This window comes from Talpa occidentalis, unplaced genomic scaffold, assembly GCF_014898055.3.
Source record: "Talpa occidentalis isolate TD23 unplaced genomic scaffold, MPIMG_talOcc4v2.1 talOcc4.16, whole genome shotgun sequence".
Lineage (NCBI taxonomy): Eukaryota > Metazoa > Chordata > Mammalia > Eulipotyphla > Talpidae > Talpa > Talpa occidentalis.
The window spans coordinates 67,633,151-67,657,081 of record NW_023601653.1 but is presented as its reverse complement, the minus strand read 5'-3'; the positions used below and the strand labels follow the sequence as shown (position 1 = coordinate 67,657,081).

Genomic DNA, 23,931 nt, shown 5'->3' with positions numbered 1-23,931 from the left:
GGGATATGACAGGAATGCCCGGGGGAGGGGGTACTGAGGACAGATGCATAACCCGTACTCCAGACTTATATATACATCACAAGGTAGGACCGGGAAGGCCCAGGGGGCCGATGTATAACAAGGACCCCAGAAGCTGATCAGTAGAACTCCTTGTTGATAAGATTAAAACCGTGGCTGGGGAGCTAGGGCATGATCTCAATGACAATACCAGTCATCAAGCAGATAAGAAGTGCCTGGAGGGCAGACTCAAAATCCCTAATCTTCTACATTCTTCCTCTTTTCTTTAATCTCCTTCCCCTTTCTTTAATCTCCATCCTCCTTAATCTCCTTCCCTTTTCCTTTTGCTCCTCCCCCTTACAACCAATGCTGTATAATCAATAAAAAGGCCAGGATCTTGCTCTTCAGCAACATCCTGCATTATATAGCCTGCTCCCTGACTCCCATTTTTTTATCAGTGTGGTGTTGCCTGATGCAACATACCACCAGTCAATACTCATATGTAGATAGTGATATAGATGTAGATATGGATAGATATAGATATGGATATAAATAATTGAATTGCACAGATGGTAGTGAAACACTGTTATTTCTTTGAAACCTGTACGTCTGTGAATGTTCTCTTGCCTGTGGGTGTCATCTACCCGTATCAGCATTTTCCCAGTGCCAGGACAGGCTCCTGCCATTTCCATCACCTGTTGGGGTGTCCTGCCTTTTATGGTCTGGTGCACAGCTGAGCAAGTCTCCCCTAGAGCCCTTGGGGTGGGTGTGATGCTAGGGACCCATCTCCCACAGAGGCACCTTTGTTCTTGGTCAGGTGCTGAATTTTACATGTTAAAAAGGGGATCAAAGCCAAAGCTGTCTTATGCTACCACATTGACATCACTTGGTCAATTTTATAATTTAATGTTCTTGAATTTGTATTTGTTAGCAGATTAAAAGTCTATCAAACACACTTATACCTTTGTCACAGAAAGAACCAAGCTATGTTACCTTACCCACATTAGCATCCTTTTTAAAATAATAACAATTAAGACTTGCTTTTATTTTCCAGCATATGAACTACTTAGTTTAATCTTCAATATTAAAGACAAGTTCTTTCTTCCATCTTGGAGTCTTTGGAGGCCTGCTGGGAACAGGGCTTCTAAAAGGATGGTGGAAGGCGGGGCCTGAGATCATTTTTTGCTGGCTATAATCGGGGTCTCTGGAACCAGAGGGCGCCTATAGTTCTTCCTAAAAAAGAAGGTGTTTATGATCAGAATGAAACTGAACTCTATCTAGGCAAGAAATGTGCTGGGCCTCCCCAGTGGCACAGCGGGTTGAGTGCAGTGCTGTGAAGCTGTCTGCAGCCTCTGCAGCATGGGTTCGATTCCTGGTTGGCTAGGGAGACACACATGGTGCGGCAGACCTCTCCTGACTTGCTCCCTACTCCCCTCAGCAGTGTATTTCAGTAGATCTCCCTGTTCTACTCCCCGCTCTCTCTGGTGAATTCTCTCACCCTCCCATGCCTCTGGCCTGTACCTCAGTTCTTGTATAAATAAAATAAATCTTTAAAAAAAAAAAGAAATGTGCTAATGAGTACAAAGCAAGAATAACACAGTGACTCTTGGTGGCAAAGCAAATGAAACTGGAGTCATGGGGAGAGGTTACTTGTTAGTCATGCCCATGAGACAGAGGCGAGTTTCTCTTTTAAAAAAATAATAATAATAATCACAATCATTAGTCCTAGTGGAGAATCTACAGTCCCAATCATCTCACACATGGACTTCACCTTTCCTGAGCTGCTTATTTTCAACTCTCCAGTGTTTGGCTGGATTTCCATGGCAGGTTATTTATATGCTTTGTATTCATTTATGAGTATGTTTTGATTTTACACTGACATGAGAACTGGATGGGTATAAATATGTGGTTTACTCATTGTTTTCCTCAGCTTGTACAGGCATTGTTCTTTTGTTCTCAACTCTTGAGGTGGCTGTGGCAAAGTGTGAGGCTGATAGTCCCCATTGTAAGCAACATTCTTTTTCTTAATAGTGAAAAACAAATAACTTCACCTAGATGAAATGGGCAGAGTCCTAGAAATGTATTTTGTTTATCCATTCATCTGCTTATGTACATTTGAGTTGTTTCCACCTTTTGGCTAGTAGGAAAATGCTGCTATGACTATTGGTGTAGAAATAAATATCACGGCTTTCAATTCTTTGGGAAATAAACTTAGAAGTGGGAGTGGTGGTTTAAATGATGAAAACAAAACAGTTAACTGGAGTTTCTAGTTTCAGTTTCTAGTTTCAGCTCCTCCAGGAGCCAGGTGCAGAAGAAAGGTGGCATCAGGAATGCTGCTATTATAACAGGTGTGAAAGGTGTGTGGGGGAATTGCACACACTTGGGAAAATTGGTTTTTAGCTTCTGGCAAAACACACATGGTTTGTTTTTCAAAGACTGGACAAGTCATAGGACCATGCCTGAGTTCAAGAAAGCAGAGAATTACATCCTATCATGCTCCTGGAAGAAGGAAATCCCGAGGATGTGTGTGTAAACAGCACTAAGACTGCTAACACTATCCTAGAACAGTCCAGAATCCAGAACAATAGACTCCTTAATACTTTAGAGTGTATGCTGCATGATACCATTATTTTTAACCATACAAATAATTGAATCTATGTGGTATCTGTGAAACAAATAAGGAGGAATGAATCTTTGTCCACATCGTTTATCCTTGCATTTAAGGTTTAAAAAAATTTAAGATCCAGACATCTTGCCAATAGCTTTCCAGAAAAGCAGTATCAATTTTAATGTCACGATACTAACATATGTCAATTCTCGCCTGTCCTTAACAATCCTAAATACTTTTTTTTATATCTCTAGTATTTGCTAATTTGAATTTGCTAACTTAAACAATATTTAAAGAGTCTTCTATTTCATTCTGTCATTTAGTCATTGTTTTTGTCCCACGGCAAATTCATACGTATTGTTGACTTCCCTGCACTAAAGGCCAGCCCAGTACAAAGGAGAGGGCCCATCTTCAGTTCAGAACCTCGGAACTGTGATCTAATCCTAGCTTTTCCTTAGTAGGTGTCAGTTTGTATCATCTTTGCAATCAGACTGCACCCTGGAAATAAGGTGCTTTGTAGAGACTGAGTCAACATGGGCAATAGAGGTCAGAGAGCACCTGGCTGTGCTAGGCCCCCTCCACGGCACTCCCAGTGTCTGTGGTCTGCCCGACTTCAGAGAGTCACTATAAAAGTAAAACACAAAATACATATATGAAGTATATATGCATAGGAAGTTTTTAAAATAATGAGTTTCAAAAAACTCATTGAAAAAGTGTCATTCATTTTTAGTTACTTTGTCTAGTGGGGAAATAAGTCATTATTCTAGAAGTCCAATTTTTTAAAAAAGATTTATTTATTAATGCATACAAGAGCTGAGGGGTACAGGTCAGAGGTGCAGGGGGGTGAGAGGATTCACCAGAAACAGAGTGGGGAGCAGAACAAGCAGACTGACTGGAATGCACTGCTGAGGGGAGCAGCAGCCGAGTCAGGAGAGGTCCGTTGTGGCATGTGGGTTGCTCCCTGGCTGGCCAGGGATAGAACTCATGCTGCAGAGGCTGCGGGTTGCTTCATAGTGCTCTGCTCCACCCCTTGAACCACCAGGGAGGCCCTCAATGTCCAATTTTTAATTAGACATCTAGCGTTTTTATGTTCTGTATTGCACAGGAAGTGATAAAGGCTAAGGAAGGGGAGGAGACTGGGTAAGACACTAAGCTGGTATACTAGGAAATCTGCACACACATATTGCTTATGGCCTGTCTGCTCTGAGCTGATTTTCCTGAAGGACACATCTGGAGGAGTGCAGGGAGCAGTGCTATGTGCAGACCAGCCTTAGCACAGTGGGAGGAACCTGAGGCCCGGAGGGCGATAAGGAGCTCAGGGACATCACCAGTTCCTGGCAGTGGGGAAGGCCTGCTCACTGCTGAACTCTCTTTGTTCAACTCACTGTAAAAAGGCTGCTGGAAGTGAAATGTTAAGGCGGTTTCTTTAGAGTGTTAAGCCCCCGTCTTCCAGATTGCCGGCTCTCTGAGTAAAGCGCACTTTATAAAGATTCAATTCCTGTCTCGACTTTATTGTCATTTGGTGGTGACAGGTAGCTTGAACTCTGGTCTTCCAGCTACAAAAGCACTAAACTTTATCACAGGTGTAAAGTCTGATCTTTACTGTCAACCATTTGTTTTTGATGTCTGCATGACCTTCATGTAGGTCGCCAAGGAAACATTCTCGATCACGCCCACTCCTCCCTTCTCCTGCTCCCTTGGAGACATCACCCCATAGTTGAAGATTAATTGAGACATTTATCTTGTTTAGAGTTTATAGTAACATAAATCAATTTGAATTTTGCACCAGATACAAGGGAGCCTCAAGGAGCTGTACATAATGGAAGACTTTTATAGGCTGAAGAGAGCAGGAAAATGGAAGTTCTGGAAGATGAAGAAAACCAGGTTGGTTCTTGCTGGGTTACTCTCCCAGGGGGCTGGCAGGGTGGATCAAGCAGGTGCTCCAACTAGTGCTGAGCAGCACTGATTGTCTGAGACTCCATTTTGGGGAAAGCAAAGCTTTACTAAATTTCAGTTTTGTGGTGTGGGGGTAACACACAGTGTTCTCTTTGTTTTCTTTTAACAACAGGAACACTAGTCTATAACTCCCCCACTCACTCCACCTACTTTCAGTAGGAATGTCCCTTTCTTCACTTCCCAATATAGCAGAGGCAGGAGGGCAGTACCTGGACCACTTAGCCATTTCTCCTAACCTAACTCACATTCCTAACGACCTTTTTTTTCCAAGTCAGAAAGTCACTGTTGAAGTGGTTAGTCACCTTCCAAGCCACTCAGTTGCTTCCTGGCCTTTCCACTTAAACTCAGAAGAAGTCAAGTTTTAGGAAGAATAACTCCTTGGAATTTGAACAAGTCTGAGTAGAGGTCCATAAGTCTGTCTGTAGGGTCAGTGAATTCATTAGGCTTTTTCTGCTACTAGCCTCTGTGGCTATTACCTTTGGCCTTGGTCGTGTTCATGCAGGAGGCACTTGGGTGGGGGGCACGTGTGCCTGATTGTGGACACTTGGCATGTGGGTGTGTGCACATGTGCAGGTATGCCTAGAGGGAGGGTATAAAAGGGCAGAGTCACCCTGGGGAAGAGGGGCAAGGTTGGGGTCTCCCTGGCTGGCTTGTTTCCCCTGCTTACCATTATAACCTGTGAAAAGGATGGCAAGGTCTCCAAAATTCTCCTTCAAATTGCTAGAGCCCATGGTCAACCTACCCAGCCTGGGAGGTTGCAAAACACTGTCCAGGTGTTTCCCCCTTAATGCTGTGGTGCCCCCTTCCTTACACAAAGCAAATTTCCCTTGATGAGACTGGCTCCCACCGCCATCCCTGGGGCAGGACTGTCCCAAGGAGATGGGGACGTACTTGCACTTTTTACTAACTAGTCGCTGAGCGTGGGAAGGTTGAACCCCAGAAAAATGTGCTTTGTCTGGGAGATGTTGGAGATGTCTGGCCTCTGCTGACACCCAGGCCCAGTGAATTCCAGCGTGCATTTTAACAAGATCCCATGTGACTTGTCCTAATCAGGACATTTATCCTGTTTTTAATCTGCATTCTTTAAGCAATAGTGATAGAAACTTCTCAGGCTCACAGGGCCTCAGTGGACCTGTAGCTTCTCATATCAAGGTGATATGGTCAGAAGTGGCCACTGTGGATATCTTGAGAAAAGCCTGTCTGACCCTACTCGGGAGATGGATCTCACACCAGCCTCAGTTTGCCTAAGGTTGTCCATGTACTAAAATGACAGCTCTCTTCCTGTTTAAATATTCTGGCTAAATTTGAGTGGATTCAAACAATACCTATTGTGTTATTTTGCCAGGAATCTTTTAAGTGCTTGCAACACAAATGTAATTCTCATTGTTTAGACTTTGTGAATGAATGGCAGCCCTCTCCCAGATGTTCAGAGGCTTTTTCCAAGACATGTCACTTTGTCATGTGGAACTAAGGTCAAAGGTCTTTGAACTTCAAAAGAAACAGTTACCATTACCTTAAGTACCTAAAAGAAATAGGATTACTCAGTTTAAGGTCATCTCAGAAATAACCACTTTATAGAGAAATCTATGTGGTTAACACCTAGTTACAGAGCATCTGGTTTTGCCCTAGAAGTCACCCTCTTCCCATCATATAGGGTGCTACTCTATCTTTGAAACCCCAGGCTCTTATCCCATTCAGTTTAAGGATAAAAACTCTCTTTTTCTATGTGCTTTACTCTAGAATTTACAGCTAAGTACATAACTAAATTTGGTCTTTTTCTCCTGCTACCTGTTCTTTTGATTACTTGACCAGTCCAAGAAGAAACTAATGGAGCAGGGGAGATTTTCCCTTAAATAAAATATTGTTAGATCTTCTACTAGAAATCTAGAGGATCAATGAATATCAAGGTATCTCTGAATAAGCTTTATATACGCATAAGATTGCCCTCTGCTTGTATAATCTTAGATGGGATTTTTCCTGATCATAGTCTTCTGTTCTCCCATTTCTTAAAGCATTTACTTTTTGTTAAATATTTGTTTGTTTGTTTATTTATTTGTTTGTTTATTTATTTATACAAGCACTGGGTACAGTCAGAAGCGCGGGAGGGTAAGAGAATTCACCAGAGCCAGAGTGGGAACAGAATAGGCAGATTGATGAAATACACTGCTGAGGGGAGCAGTGGGCGCTGCAGGAGAGGTCTGTCGTGCCATGTGGGACCCTCACCGGTGGCCGGGGATCCAACCGGCGTTGTAGAGGCTGTGGGCAGCTGCACAGCCCAGCACTCAACCGCTATGCCACCAGGGTAGGCCCTTAAAGCATTTACTTTAGAAAATTTATAATTATAAATTCTTTCTCTCTGCCCCTTTGAGATATAAATCACCTAGGCTCTTGCCAGCTTTGCAACCTATGGATGTCTCCCAAGGATCTGGGAACCAAGTCTAATTTCAATAAATATTTATCAGCCATCACTGTTTTACTGTGTTAAAATATATCAACTGTATATGCACTTAAATAGATCTAGCTATCTAATGATATACACACACACGCACACACACACACACGCATACATATATTTTTTAGAAGCTTTCTTAATCGAAGCAAACTTTTGAAACTCTGCTGGTCACATGATCATTTTCTATTTTTGTTTCTCTTGCAAGAACACAAGAACAGCAGGGTGAGCTGATAACCATGGGACCAAAATGCTCCCATCCATTTTAAGTCCATAATCTTTCATAAATTGCTAAGTTATGTTTCAGAGCACAGGCCCAGAATAGTAGTCACTATCCTTGAGATGACAGCTCATTTTCTGGATCAAAAATAGCCATAGAAAATGGAATTAAAATGCCTGACTCATGGTTAGATGGACAACTTCAGTTGGAAAGGGTGCTCAGTCTGTTGCAGTTCAGGATCCATTTGAGTGACATCATGATTTAGCTTAAAGCAGCTCATCAGAAGCTACCATCATATATTTTCTTTTCTTTTTTAATTTTTGTGTAGTAGAACTGGAGTGTAGGCCAGAGGAACAGGGAATGAGAGGATTCACCAGAGACAGAGTGGGGAACAGAACAGGCAGGCTGACTGAAATACACTGCTGAGGGGAGCAGTGGGCTAGACAGGAGAATTCTGCTGAACCATGTAGGTTAGCTCTCTGGGTAGGGAGGGAACTCAGGCTGCAGTGGTCACAGTGCTGAGACTTAACCCTTAAGCTACCAGAGAGGACCCCCAAAATACATTTTCTATATTTGTTCTTCAACCCCCCAAATACTGCCTCGAGCCCTATCCTCAGGGAGACTGATTTGAGAGTCCTGTGTCCAATCTCCTGCCAGGTGACCTGGTGTTCAACAGCTTTTCTCAAAAGTTGGCGGCATGGTTTTTGGTTTCTGTGCTGTCAGGTACAGGCCCGCATTCAGCAACTTTCATTTGAAAGCTTTCCTTTCTGTCTCTGAACAATAGTCCATTATTTGGATGCCTCATACTGCTTATCCACTGACAGCCATCTTGGTTGCTTCCAAGTGAAGGTCACCCCAAGATTCTTCCAATACAGATCACCCCAAGATTCTTAGAATTCATTTTGTGACGACGCCTCATGCTGGCATGTGGATTATTTTGAGTTAAGAGCAATGAAAGCCCTAGAGTCTAAGAAATTCTTGTCCTTGCCCCAGTCTTCCCTCATCCCCTGTGCGACTGCCCTTTCTCCAAAGAGCCAATCACTGCTCTACTTTTTTTTTTTTTATGACCCAGAAGAATGTAGTTTGGGGAGAACCATCCAAGGACAGGTTTACCTGCAAACATGTCCTTTCTGCCTGAGAACTTCATCTTTATTCTCAGAGCAACGATGAGGTTGTTAGGGGGAAAGGATGTCCTGAGATAATCTCATACAGGCTTTGTGGACTCCACCCCCACTCCAGACTAAAGCCATCAGGACATTGGGAAAGACAAATCCCATCACCACCAAGGGGAGGGTGGCTGGGACCTGAGGGTGGAGTTGGGCAGCCAGGTTGGATATAAAAACCAAACACGTGGGCCTTGCTCGCTCTCTGGCTCGCGATCGCTCGCCTCCTGGCTTCACCGCTCCTGGCTGGCGGCCAGCTCTCAGAGCGCCATTTTGGGATTCCTGATCGGCGGATCGGGTAGGACGCATTTAAAACTTTGTCTCCCACTTTTCTCCCAGAGCTGTACATTTCCTCATTTCCCTTTCCCTTGTAAATAAACCTTTTATTAACCTTTCACGTGTGCCTGCAGTAGAGCATTGATAAGTCCTTTTAAGCGCGCGGGTGAGGACCCACAGTCAGGCACCCCGTTTTGTATCGGGGTTGCTCTATAACAGTTTGGCGCCCAGCGTGGTTTCCAAGTTACACCCGCGGTTGACCAGCCCAAAGTAACATTCCTTGCGTTGGTCACCATAAGCGCACTAGTTCCGCAGGACTAGCAGTATAATATTTGTCTCTAGTCCTGAAAAGTCTGTTTTTTTCCCTGTGCGTACAGCCCTTGTGGGTGTGTTTTGACTCAAATATGGCCTCAACCATGAGCCTATACAGTTTCATCCCTAGCCTGAGTTCTTTCAGTTTCCTTCCGGCCTTGAATTTGAGCAGCCTTCTTCCATTAAATATCACCACCAGTTTCATTAATATAAATAATTTGATGAAGCCTGGTGTATGGCATGTGATTTTACTATTGTATACATACATGGGTGGTTTACAAGCCATCCCTTTACAGACTGTGCTTCTGGGTGGTTTTTTGGTAATATGTGTAAGCGCAGTTTGCTACATTCTTGTTTCTGTGAGAGGTAGAAGTTCTACTTCACATACTGAGAATGTGCAACAACAAATTCAGGCTTTTAACGTGGCCATACAACAACTAAATCAGGTTTTTGATTTAACTATTAAGAGTATAAGGGATGAAAATCGTAATGTTTTTGAGTCAGCTTATCAAAGCATGCTGTATCAAGTGCAACAACAAAATCGGACTTTTGAGTCAGCTTTTAAAGGTATGCAGGACCAGATGCAGGCCGCCCTCCATAAATTAGATATGGCGGAGGCGAAGGCTAGGCTAATGGTGCAGAGAAAGGATAGACCTTCCCCTTTCCATGAGGACAGCCAGCGAGCAGAGTTAGAAGAGGAGGAGCATCATATTTTAAATACTTTAAATACACGAGGACAAAATCCTCTTCCACGTGACAAAGCCCCTCCCGTGCAGACCCCTGAGGCTGCACAGCCTCCACTGCCCTCTGGGGAGGACACTAAAATGGCGTCCCCTCCCCACACTAGACTCGGCACCCATTTTGGCAGGAAGGATCAACCTGAGGCAGGGCAGTTTCCCCTTCGCCAGATGCCAATGGGTGGCTTAAATGAACATGGGAGACCTGCTGGGTACTTTTGGTCGCACCATCCGTTCAGTACTGCGGACCTCCTAAATTGGAGGAGCTCTGTTCCCTCGTACCGGCAGGCTCCTCAGAGGATGGCGAACTTGTTTGCCTCTATCTTTGTCTCCCACCGCCCTAACTGGGCAGATATACAGTCCATGCTGCATACTTTATTAACGCTGGATGAGCAGAGGATGGTATTCAGGAAAGCCAGGGAGGAGGCTGACCGTCTCCACCAACAGGATAGGCAGTCCCCAGAGCCGGAGGTTGTTGTCCCAGAGAGAGATCCTGGATGGGACCCTAACAATGGAGGAACGGCGATGTTGGATCTCTATAAAAAATGCTTATTGGTAGGACTGAAGCAGGGGATCCCCAAACAAAAAAACTTTAACAAAATATTGGAACTCGAGCAAGGAGCTAATGAGGATCCGTCAGAGTTCCTTGAGAGGATTATTCAAACTTACACTAACCACACGGACATAAACCCAGATGCCCCAGAAAATGCTCGTCTGATCACTACGGCTTTCATTACCCATAGTGCCCCAGACATAAAGAAAAAGTTAGCTAAGGTGGACGGCGTCACTGAGATGAGTCCGTCCCAGGTAGTAGACCTGGCATTCAGGGTTTATAATAATAGAGAGCACAGGAGACCGAAACCTGCGACTGTTTTTTTACAAAGAGAACACAGAACAGGGTTTCAAGGAAACAATAATGGACAGAGACGTGAACCCCTAGGAAGAAATCAGTGTGCTTTCTGTAGGGAAGAGGGACATTGGAAGTACAGTTGTCCCAGGTTACAGGGAAGCGGCAGACGCAATAATTATAGAAGGCAGGATAGAAGACAGAGAACCCCAAGACATGATGATTCACGTAGGGGTTACAGGAGGGAATATAGAAGGAGCACACAGAACCAGGAACCAAGGAGAGAGGAAAGAAGACAAATGTTAGCACAGAGTGGAGGCTCAGATGATGACAGGGAATACAGACAGAGAAGGAATCGAGAGCCCAGTACAGAGGACAGGAGACAAATGACAGCACAGGGTAGAGCCTCAGGTGAAGATAGGAGGGAATACAGACAGAGTAGAAGGAATCTAGAACCAAGTGCAGAGGAGAGGAGACAGATGATAGTTCATGGAGAAAGTTCAGATGCAGAATAGGGGTGCCCGGGGGCTCCACTAGATCTAGAGAAGCCCATTAGAATAACCCCCTCAGAGCCCCGGGTAACCCTCGCTGTGGGGGATCGTCTGATTGATTTCTTGGTGGACACTGGAGCAACATACTCAGTTTTGAATTCGAAATTAACTAAAATGAGCAAAAGACTGCAGCAGTCATTGGGGTTACAGGGAAGTCACAACAGACACCCTTCCTGCAACCTTTGGAGTACCGGCTAGGCACCACACAGCTCCAGCACAGCTTCCTATACATGGAAGAGTGTCCAATCCCTCTCCTTGGTCGTGACCTTTTAAGTAAGCTCAACGCACGAATTATATTCTCACCAAAACATCAGAGGCTTCACCTACAGGTGCCTCCAGAGCATGCTCTGCGGTTCCAGATGTTACTTACTCAAGATGTTCCACCGAAAGGTGAAATTTTACCTCCAGAAATTGTTGAAAGAGTAAGTAAATGGGTATGGGCTGATGGAACCCCAGGACGTGCGAAAAATGCGGAGCCTGTAAAAATAGAAGTGATAGAGGGGAGCAGAACCCCGAGGAGGAAGCAATACCCCTTAAAAGAGGAGGCCTTGAGGGGAATTGAGCCAGTATTGAAAAGGTTCCTTCAATCTGGACTCATTCGGCCCTGTCGCTCACCGTATAACACTCCGATTCTGCCAGTGAAGAAACCCCATACAGGCGAGTACCGTTTTGTCCAAGATTTAAGGGCCATTAATGACATTGTTCGGGATTTACATCCCACTGTGCCTAATCCCTACACCTTATTAACTGCCATACCTGGTGACTTTGGGTGGTTTTCGGTATTAGACCTGAAGGATGCCTTTTTCTGTATCCCAATAGATGTCCAGGATCAACCGCTTTTTGCCTTCGAGTGGCAAGACCCTAAGTCCAAGAGCACTCTCCAGTATTGCTGGACTGTGCTTCCACAGGGGTTTAAGAACTCCCCAACTATTTTTGGGGAAATACTGGCCAGGGATCTCAGGAAGGTTCAATTAAACCAGGGCGTCTTGTTGCAATACGTAGATGATTTATTGATTGCAAGTCCAGACTACAAATCTTGTCTGGAAAATACCATAGTGGTACTGAACCACCTGGCAGAATGTGGCTATAAGGTGTCACCCCAAAAGGCACAGATCTGTAAACAAACGGTGACGTATTTGGGGTTTGAAATTAGGAAAGGCAGACGGAGCTTGATGACAGAAAGGAAACAAGTAATTTCAGCCCTTAAAGTCCCCAGCAACCGGCGACAGTTGCGTGAATTTTTGGGTATGGCTGGGTTTTGCAGGATTTGGATTCCTAACTTTGGATTAATAGCAAAACCCTTGTACGATGCTCTCAAAGGCCTGGACTCTGAACCTTTGTCTTGGACCTCAGAATGTCAAAAGGCCTTTGAAGAAATAAAAGTAAAGTTGATTTCAGCACCAGCATTAGGGCTTCCAGATCTTAGGAAGCCATTCAAACTTTATGTACATGAGAGACAGGGTGTTGGCCTTGGAGTACTAATCCAATTGTTGGGACCAGAAATGCAGCCCGTTGCATATCTGTCCAAACAATTGGACCACACCACTAAGGGATGGCCTCCATGTTTGCGTGCTGTGGCTGCCACTTGTGACCTCCTACATGAGGCAGAGAAGTTTACATTGGGTCAGCCCATCACTGTGTGTGTGCCACATCAGGTCTTGACATTGCTGGAGCAGAAGGGTGGACTTTGGTTGACTGCCGGGCGAATGGGAAAATATCAAGCAGCTCTGTTAGACAATCCTAATGTGAAGCTGCAGGTTTCTAACTCCCTGAATCCCGCCACACTGCTTCCAAGCAATGCAGATGGACCTGATGATGACACTTTAATCCACAATTGTTTAGAAACCATAGACACAGTGTATGCTAGCCGACCAGATCTAACTGACCAGCCTCTGCCAGACCCAGAGTGGGAGCTATTTACAGATGGCAGCAGCTTCATGGACCAGGGCCGTCGATGTGCTGGATATGCAGTGGTGACGCTCCAGAACACCGTGGAGGCCAAGGCTCTTCCGGCAGGTACATCAGCGCAAAAAGCTGAATTAATAGCCCTGACCCGTGCATTGGAACTCTCGAAAGGTAAAAGAGTCAATATATTTACCGACTCCAAGTACTCTTTTATGATTCTCCACATGCATGGGGCCATTTGGAAGGAGCGGGGACTTCTTACTGCCAGTAACAAGGACGTCAAACATCCATTAGAAATCCTGGCCCTGTTAAAGGCAGTAGCTTTACCATCAGCTGTTGCCGTGATGCATTGTCCTGGCCACCAAAAGGGTGGGTCTGACATGGCAAAGGGCAACAGGGCAGCCGATCGGGTGGCTAAGGTCGCTGCCCGTTCTGCCCATTCTGCCCTCCAGGGTGCACTCATCCCTCTTGTGGACCTGACTCAGTATGCTCCTGAATACACCGAGCGGGATGAGGAGAGAGCTCGTGCATGGGGATTTACTGAGTTTGATCCCAGCTCTACTTGGAGAGTAAACTCTCATGGGATGATCCTCCTCCCGGAGGCCCTGGTGTACCCGGTGCTAAAACATCTTCACGAGGGATCTCACTATGGGAGAGATGCCTTATTAGAAACAGTGCGCCCATATTTGAAGGGCCCGTATTTACACAAAATAGCACAACGGATCACCAGAGGTTGTGAATTATGTGCCAGGAATAACCCCAAGACTGACTCCCACCCTAAAGCCATTGGGGTTCAATATCGGGGCAAGTGTCCTTTTGAGGACTGGCAGGTGGACTTCACACAAATGCCTAGAACAACAGGCAATTTCAAATATCTCTTGGTTTTTGTCGACACGTTTTCGGGATGGGTGGAAGCATTTCCCACAAAGACGGAAAAAGCTTCCGAGGTTGCCAAACAGCTACTGAAAGAGATAATCCCTCGCTTTGGGTTGCCGGACTCTATCCAGAGTGATAATGGGCCGGCATTTGTCTCTGACGTCACCCATGCAGTGAGCAGTGCGTTACAGATAAACTGGAAATTGCATGCTGCATGGAGACCGCAGTCTTCCGGGCAAACAGAAAAGATGAACCACACCTTGAAGAAAACCTTGGCAAAACTGTGCCAAGAAACACAACTTCGTTGGGACCAGGTACTATCCCTTGCCCTCCTCCGCATAAGAGTGGCACCTAGAAGTGGGCTACAATTAAGCCCCTTTGAGATTGTGTTTGGAAGACCTTTTCAGGCCTCAGTTCTGAAAGCCAGTCCGGAAATAACACAAGATTGCCGGATCACGCAATATGTGAAACACATCCAGGAGGTTCTGGCAGTGATTCATAACTTTGCAACCTCAAGGATCTCTATGCCTCCTGATCAACCATTGCATCCCTTCAAACCTGGAGATCAGGTCTTACTGAAGACTTGGCAGAGCGGGGATGCTCAAAACCAGCTGTCAGAAAAATGGACTGGTCCCTATGATGTCTTGTTGAGCACACATACTTCTCTGAAACTTGCAGGCATAAAACCCTGGGTACATCATTCCAGAGTTAAGAAAGCCCCAGGAGGAACTGACCCAGAGACAAAGTCCCATTGGTCTTGTGAACCCATTGAGGACTTGAGATATTTGTTTAAGAAACAGACAAAAACTTGAATGTTACTGACTTCTTTTCCAGTTATTGTTGCAGGATACCCAAGGACTCATTTTTTTTTCCTGAAGAAACCCTGAGAAAACTAACATGCTCTAACCAATCTTCTTCTTTTCAAAGTTTAGGAGACGTGAAATAACATCTAGGATCATGCATATGGTGCCACTATTTTTTTTTTACACAGAAAGGTTTTCAATCTTGATTTTGATTTTGTTATTTTTTTTAACTTTCTGTTTTTTTTTACCTTTGAGATTTTTTTCTCTGCTTTCTTTTTGTTACTTTGGCCAATGAGTGAAACTGCAGTTGCATGAGATATCCCACGCGTGATAAATGGTAACTAATGAGCTCTTTGTGTCTATATGTTGTATGTCTGTATGTCCTTTCCTTGTGTCCTTGTCTTGACCTCAAGTGATTGACAAATTGGTATACATGGTGCCCATAGACGTTGAAAAAAAAAAAAGAGTCTCCAGTTATGAGAAAAACTAAAGGTTATGGTTTGATTGTCAACATTGTGCTACTGAACTAAGCCGGTGCCTTCATAGAGATTGAACATTGTTGTTTCTGTTATTTTTCTGATATTTATGGCAAAGCTTCCCAGAAATCTAAATTCAAGTACAAATTTGGTAGCCTGTCATTTGGCTGATGCAAGGAAATTTTGTGGAACCTCAGTAGAGCTCCTGAGACACTCCACAAAGTTTCTCCCTTTCCTCCTGGGAAAGGCATTAGATGAATTTGTTCTATTTGGATTTTACCTAATGAAGTAAAACTGGAAGGGAAGCATTGTCACTTGGGAAAATGGTAAAACTTTGGTATGTACAAAATGTTAACAGTAGTATCTGGTATGTATGTAAATTGTCAATGGTGATTGTCACCTTGTAATATTATAATTCAATTGTTTCACATCTACAGAAATTGTTTCTGAAAATATAGGGAGAAAAGGTCTCAACAGATTCCTATTGATGGAACTGTTGAGAGTAAAACTTTTCTACTAAGGACTGAATAGACTTGGAAATACACCTCATATTTACTAAGTTTTCCTTGACATAATAATACTGATGATTTTTTTGCATTTTGCTCTAAATCCACAAAGTTTTCTTGTTTTGGTGACCAGGATCTGCAGCAAGGTTGTAATTTTTTTTCCAACAAAGCTAACTTGTGTTTGCATTTTCTCTCCCCTTGATACCAACACGGCATAAAAATAGTGGTAGTAATCTTTTACTACTTATCTCAGAGTCTGTTTTTGCATAACTTCCATAGGGATTTTGTTTAAACTGAAAAAAATTGGACATAAGTTTCATTGTGTGGCTTTGTGTGTGGAGCTCTTCCAGAAAGTTGAAACAGAGCTGAACCAAGAAGAGGAGAACCTGTTTGCCTTGTTTGTAGGGTTCCAGAGACCTCCAAAGAAGGTGAGGAAGCTTGCCTCCATTGGCAGGACTGGACAACCCGGCCAACGAAAAGTCCCTGGTACCCTCGAGAAGAGGAAAGCCCAGGTGGAGTCTGATGAGACCAACTTCTTCCAAAAGCCTACACGGACCGGATGTCAACAGTTCGCTCTGAATCCTATATGGAGTATTCCAACGGAGCCAGCTAAAAATTGCTGCTTAGTTATTCTGCCCTGTGATTTTATGCAAAAATAGGCAATATGGTTTAAAAGTAGATTTGGTTTGCAAACTTTTGCTATGCTGTTTTAAAAAATTGGGATCAAGGTTGAGAGAATTTGTCTTTACATAAGTTGAACCATTTTAAGATTTTTTTTTCCTGTGATTTTTGACATATCTGCTGTCTTGTTCTGGCTAATGCCTCCAGATGTTTTCTTTCGGCTGGGACTGATGAACTGTTTTTCCAGGAATGGAGGACTTTTGCTTTCCACAATGGACACTACCTGGAGGGATTCGTTTTCTTTCAGACTGGAACCCTGGAAAATTTTCATCTGAGACTGTATCCCAGAATCCATATGTTTGATCTTCATCACCATGGAAATGGTGGCAAAAAGTGAAAGGGGGGAATTGTTAGGGGGAAAGGATGTCCTGAGATAATCTCATACAGGCTTTGTGGACTCCACCCCCACTCCAGACTAAAGCCATCAGGACATTGGGAAAGACAAATCCCATCACCACCAAGGGGAGGGTGGCTGGGACCTGAGGGTGGAGTTGGGCAGCCAGGTTGGATATAAAAACCAAACACGTGGGCCTTGCTCGCTCTCTGGCTCGCGATCGCTCGCCTCCTGGCTTCACCGCTCCTGGCTGGCGGCCAGCTCTCAGAGCGCCATTTTGGGATTCCTGATCGGCGGATCGGGTAGGACGCATTTAAAACTTTGTCTCCCACTTTTCTCCCAGAGCTGTACATTTCCTCATTTCCCTTTCCCTTGTAAATAAACCTTTTATTAACCTTTCACGTGTGCCTGCAGTAGAGCATTGATAAGTCCTTTTAAGCGCGCGGGTGAGGACCCACAGTCAGGCACCCCGTTTTGTATCGGGGTTGCTCTATAACAAGGTCATCTCCTCTTCATGGGACGCCTCCCTCTCCTCTCTCCTTAGCCCTTTGGATCCCTCAATACTCCATCCTCCCGAAATGTTGGCAGGATCTGCAGAATTGTTTTTGCCCTCTCCCCCGTTAAATTGATTATTCCTCCAGCTGGAGAAGAACCCAGAAAGAGGAGGGATTTTATGGTGATATCAGTTTTCAAAGCATTTGTATAAATGCCAAGGGAGGAGATTACCAGATCTTATCAGTATGTTCAGTTTCTTCTTAAATGAACAAACTGTCTTCCAAAGAGTCATCTGCTTTTTATTATCACTGTCTACTGAAGTTTTTAAGTGATTTCAGAGATTACAATAGTTCAGCAGAAAACAAATTCCTTTTTTTTTTTTAAAGATTTATTTATTTATTTATTTATACAAACACTGGGTACAGTCAGTAGCGCAGGAGGGTGAGAGAATTCACCAGAGCCAGAGCGGGGAGCAGAGCAGGCAGAAGGACCGAAGTACACTGCTGAGGGGAGCAGCGGGAGGCAGGAGAGGTCTGCACGCCTTGTGGGACCCTCGCTGGTGGCCAGGGATTGAACCGGCACTGCAGAGGCTGCAGGCAGCTCCCCAACCCAGCGCTCAACCGCTGCGCCACCAGGAGAGGCCCAGAAAACAAATTCCTTGATAAAACCAGTTTCTGCCGTTGCTATCTTGTTTTCACAGTATATAAGTAAACATTCCTCTCACTGGACAAATCTCACTGAGGACAGCTCCTCAGCTTGAAATCTGATCACCTTAGGAAAAGCCAGGAAACAGTGATGAAAATGGACAACTTCCAAAAAGCAGAGCCCTGTGCCCACTTTTGGTTGACCAGGGTGACGCCCTGCCCTGCTGTCCTCTTCTGATTTCCCCTGCCCTGGCAGGAAAGCACCCACCACGCCCTGACTAACTGCCAGATGTCTCAACAGCTCGTCATGTTGCCGGATGACACATTGTTCTTCATGCGTAAGCTCTAGAGTCTCACACTTCTGGCAAATTGTTACCGAACGCCGGCCTCAGTTTCCCTCAACCAATAAAAGGAAACTGAGTTTGAGGAAAAGGAAAGCAGTTTTATTTGTCGACAAATGAGGAGGGCGGCAGACTCATGTCCGAAAGACCACCGTCCTGCTCCTTGGCAGTGGGCAGGGGTATTTATACAAGGGGGAGATGGGTAGGGGTCCGCCAAGGGGAGGGGTGGGGTCCGCATGGAGACAAGTGGGCGCCAGCTCAACACGGAGGTGGATGTGTTGTAGGGCAGCCCCTATACAAAAAGGGGTGCCTGACCGTGGGTCCTCACCCGCGCTTAAAAGGACTTATCAATGCTCTACTGCAGGCACACACGAAAGGTTAATAAAAGGTTTATTTACAAGGGAAGGGGAAATGAGGAAATGTACAGCTCAGGGAGAAAAGTGGGAGACAAAGTTTTAAATGCTTCCTAACCGATCTGCCGATCTGGAATCCCAAATGGCGCTCTGAGAGCTGGCTGCGAGCCAGGAGCCGTGAAGCCAGGAGGCGAGCCACAGAGCGAGAGCCCCAAGGCCCACGTGTTTGGTTTTTATACCCAACCTGGCTGCTTAACTCCACCCTCAGGTCCCAGCCACCTTCCCTTTGGTGGTGATGGGATTTGTCATTTCCAGTGTCTTGATGGCTTTGGTCTGGAGTGGGGGTGGAGTCCACAAAGCCTGTATGGGATTAGCTCAGGACATCCTTTCCCCCTAACAGATGGACACCAGCTGGTTTTCATTAAAGGGAGGGGGAAAGTGTCAGCACAGCGACAGGTAAGGGGAAGGGTCTTCACAGAGGCCAATGGGTGTCAGCTCATTCATCTTAAGGGAAGGGGAAGGTGTCAGGAGAGAAGGGTGATCACCAGATTGTTTTCATTAGTGGGAGGGAAAAGGGTCTGCATGGACACCGGTGGGCGCCAGCTTGTTTTTCTTCCCAAGGCGAGGGAGAAGCTGCAACACAAGGGAAAGACAAGCTATTAATCCTGTTAATGCTAGATAAGGGGGAATTGCAAGAAATGGGGAAAATACAAACTTGTTAACTGTATCGTAATAGTTCACTAGGTCTCCAAACAGGAAGGCCCTGCCAGGGGTGATTACATGTTAGCATGACTGATACTCAGTCTTCATTTCTCTTGTAGCCAATCTTTCTGGGAAAGTGAAACAAGCAATATTGAAAATGAAAGTACAAGTGGGAAAGAAATTGTTGGCAAAGACTGGGGGCTCTGAAGTCAACTGGCTTCCCCAGGACTGAGGAAAAGATTGAGGTCTGTAACCAGTGGAGACAGGGGGGCAATAGAAAGGGGACAGGGGTCCAGAGCAATGGAGAGGTGCCGCGAGCCGGCCGCTGCAGCCTGGGTCTCAGGGGTTCCTGAAGGATGGGACGCAAACACTTCATCAGGGTGCAGACATCATTCTGCTGAGGGTCTCAGCTGTTTATACATTTCAAGCCAACCATAAGAGTGCATAAGCATAGCATTAAGGCAGGAAGATAACAATCTTCACATCTTTTTCAAGAACATCCAAGGGTCTATTTGCCCTCCTGCAGAGGTCCTGAATTTATTATTCTTTGTTTCAAAGAAGGCACAGTCGCTAAACAAAGTGTTCTTAGAATAGCCATTTACCTTAAACAAACTTATGTGACTGAAACTAACATTTCCATGGTGAACGATTAACAAAGGGCTCCGGGAAACAAAGGGCAGGAAGTTACCTGGGGGAAGGGAGACAAAGGGATTTTTTCTAACTAACCTATAAAGTTTAGACTAACATATAACCATATGATTAAAACAAAAAATAGAAGACTTTTATATAGAAATCATCATCTAATAGTATATTGTTTTTATAAGATATTTATTCAATGTTAGGGAACCAAGGGCCCGGAGGGCGTCAATGCCAGGCAAGCTGCACTGACTCTTCCCTAGCCCCAAGCTCTCAATTAAGGGAGGAATGTTCCTAATCTAACAGAAGAGTTTTTCTACCTATTACTCCTATACTTATCTCATCAGCCTACTCTCCGTATCTAACTTTAAGATCAAGGGAAAATTACCTTTTCTGTAAGATTGCTGGTTGTTGTTTTAAAGAACTACAAATATTTTATCGGAGGCAGGGCTGGAGATGGTTATAGCTTTTGGTTCCCAGAATGGTTAATACGTGACTTACCAGTAGTTGTAACATTGACTATTTCCAAGTGCATTATTTGTGCTGCCATGGTTATTAGCTCAACCAGTCACCAAATTGTTGTTGACTTATTCTTGAATGCATACTCTAACAGCTACCATACCGATTGTCACCTCCAGGGGAATCAGCCCTAAACAAACAGGAACTTATCAGGAATTTTCTTACACTTGGAGGTTGGCTCACAGCTGCCACCCAACTGCTATCTTTAACTTCAAGGCAAAAGAATTTCCTTCTCCAATTAGCCCTTGCCTCAAAAGACCACATCTCCATGTTAAAGACTTGGCCAAGGGGATGTTTACAGCCTCTTGTTCCCAGAAGTTTTTTCACTTGTTAATGTAAGGCCAAATGTTGAATTACTGCCTTTTGGCAGAGAATTACTAATTTTATAAAAAATGTAATATTTGTATCACACAGTGCCATTTGCCATCAAATTGGTTATTCAGTAATTGATCAAAAGGCATTTGCAGTTTTACTTTTGTTTATTTATTTTAAAAGATGTATTTATTTATTTATACAAGCACTGGGTACAGTCAGAAATGCGGGAGGGTGAGAGAATTCACCAGAGCCAAAGCGGAGAGCAGAGCAGGCCGACTGACAAAGTACGCTGCTGAGGGGAGTAGTGGGAGGCAGGAGAGGTCTGTGCGCCATATGGGACCTTCGCCCGGCGACCGGGGATCGAACCGGCGCTGCAGAGGCTGCGGGCAGCTTCGCAACCCAGCGCTCAACCGTTGCGCCACCGGGGAGGCCCTGCAGTTTTACTTTTAAATGTGTATTTTAACAATGGTAGAAACTAGCCATAAACAAATAAGAAGAATCTACAGGAGTCAGCTAATGAGATTCCTGACTTTTCAGGAATCTGCCCCATGCCAGAACCTTTGTCAGACAACATGAGTAGCATGACTTCCATCAGAGAGGGAATGGGGTGTGGGGGGGGCGGTGTTCAGGGCAATGGAGAGGCATTTGGGTCAATGGAGTGCTAGTGGGGGTATCCGGGGCAATGGAGAGGGGTGGGGATGGAGTGGGGGGGCAATGCAGAAGCATATGGCTGGGGTTGGGGCCTGTGGAAAGGGGGTGGGAGTGCAGGTGGAGAACCTAGAGTCTGCTGGAGCGCACAGGCCTGAACAGTAAGAGCACGTGTAGCCAGAAAAGCCGGGTCTCACTGTCTGTCGCTGTCAAATCCAATGAGCAGAAACAGAATTGAATCTATATGGCACACTTTATTGTCAGAAAGCCAGGATTTAAGAAACGGCAGGTATGTTGCCCCTGAAAGTGTTAGGGGGAAAGGATGTCCTGAGCTAATCCCATACAGGCTTTGTGGACTCCACCCCCCGCCCTCCAAATCCCATCACCACCAAAAGGAAGGTGGCTGGGACCTGAGGGTGGGGTTTAAGCACCTTGGGTCCGTGAGGTCCGCCCGGGGCACAATAAATTTTTCCTTCCTTTGAGAAATTTAGCCTGGCTCTCCTTTTCTTTACCGCGCTGAACCTTTCAGCCCCCCAAAACCGTTCTGATATCTCTTTTTGAGCTGGACTTTTTCTAGCGAGTTAAACAAAGACAGTTCATCATGAGTTAAAAGCCTGTCTCAGCAGCCCATCACCATCGGTGCCCCTAGTGTTATCATCTTCAGTCTCCCAGAGTTTGTTGTCACATCTTGGTCATTTGAAACTGGTTTACTAGGCCTGGTTAGTTTCCTTCATTCCTTCCTTCCTCCCTCCCTTACTTCCTTCTTATTTATTTGTGCATACAAGAGCTGGGTTACAGGCCAGATATGCAGCGGGGCGGGGGTGGGGGTGGTGGTGGGAGGGGGGGGGGGTGGTGGTGAGAGGATTCACCAGGGACAGAATGGGGAACATAACAGGCAGACCAACTGAAATGCACTGCTGAGGGGAGCAGCGGGCCAGTCAGGAGAAGTCTGCTGCGTCATGTGGGCCGCCCCCGGCTGGCCGGAAATCGAACTCAGGCTGCAGAAGCTGCGGATTTCTTCATCATGCGATGCTTCACCCCTTGAGCTACCAGGGAGGCCCAGGACTGGTTAGTTTCTGATGGCATCAATGTCCCAACACTTCCTCAGGCATCACTAAGGCAGGAATCTCCACCAAATTTCAAAGAAAACAGATCATTAGTCATATGGTGTTTGTGAGCTGCCTCTGCGTATCTGTACCTGCAGACTCCTACACGAGGTATTGTGCCCGCTCCTTTCTCCCTAGCCCTAGCACAGGAAATTGGCAGCCCTGGGAGTCCTCCAGAGCACCTCATTAGTTCATCACTGGAAGAACCAAGAACCAAGAAAGAAAAAAAAAAATGCCTTTTCCAGCTTCACCTAGAGTGATATCTCCTCTGCTTGGCCTTCGTGCAGTTTTTCCAAAAATTCTGACCAAATTTCTTCCCATAGTTCCCAGGCCTTGACTTGCCGTTGTTATCAGATTTTCCAGACTCGGGACTTTCCATGGTTTAAAGCCTTTTGGAAAGGCTTCTAGAGTGAAACTGTTATAGAGCAACCCCGATATTAAACGGGTTCCTGGCTGTGAGTCCTCACCCGCGCGCTTTAAAGGGACTTATGAATACTCTACTACAGACACACGCAAAAGGGTTAATAAAAGGTTTATTTACAAGAGAAAAAGAAATAAGGAAAATATACAACTCAGGGAGAAAATAGGGAAATAAAGTCTTTAATGCGTCCTACCCGATCCGACGACCTGGAAACCCAAAGTCACTCCCAGAGCTGGCCGGACGCTGCGAGCTGGCGGAAAGCCAAAAATGGCGCCCCCCAAAGCCCACGTGTCTGCCTTTTGTATCCACCTGGCTGCTTAACCCCACCCTCAGGTCCCAGCCACCTTCCCTTTGGTGGTGATGGGATTTGGAGTTCCCAGTGTCTTTGGCTTTGACCTGGGGTGGGGGTGGAGTCCACAAAGCCTATATGGAATTTGCTTTGGGACATCCTTTTCCCCCTAACAAAACCAGGCCAGACAGTCCTGGTTTTCAGGTTCAGGGACTTTTCCCTTTCTGATTTCAATCTCTCCTACCCTCTACCCTCTCCCTGTTTTGCCTGGGATGGAAAATTGTGAAAGCTTTGGTGTTTTAATTGGAAGTAGGTTTTTGGTAGGTTTTTGTTTTTTTTTTTGGAACTGGCCTGAGTCCTCTTTTCTCCATTGTGAAAATAGACAAAATAAATATGAACAAAATGTGGACATGAAGAAGCAGAGGCAAAGTCAGAAGATTAAAGGCCCACTGTGACCAGCCGGCTCTGAGCCCTGCCCTTAGCATCTTCAAGCACAACCGCCTGATGCCGGAAGCCTCTGCCCAGAGAGCCCTGACAGGAGGTGAAAGGCCGTTTTCCTTAGGCTAAAATCCTTCATTCTCTAAATTCCTGTCTTTCTCATACTGATGACATCACCAGACATCACGAGTTAAGTTACTGCCTGTCTGGGAATTGAATTTTGTTTTGCCCTGTCTGGTGATTAACATGTGCCTGAGAATATTATTCCAGTGAAAGCAAGTGTTTGTTTCTGCTCTGTGGTCTTTGCTAAAAAGACCCTCCCCCCTC

The 23,931-nt window shown here is 45.3% G+C and overlaps 1 protein-coding gene across 1 annotated transcript in view; it reads left to right on the top strand.

Annotated features, from left to right (window-relative positions):
- Positions 1-3,965: 3,965 nt before the first annotated feature.
- The window catches only part of LOC119247726 (C-type lectin domain family 2 member D-like), a 33,243-nt gene continuing 13,277 nt past the window's right edge, over positions 3,966-23,931 (top strand). The window contains exon 1 of the mRNA XM_037514370.2: positions 3,966-4,489. Coding sequence (XP_037370267.1) covers positions 4,460-4,489 — 30 coding nt within the window. The 5' untranslated portion in view covers positions 3,966-4,459. The remainder of the gene's footprint in view (positions 4,490-23,931) is intronic.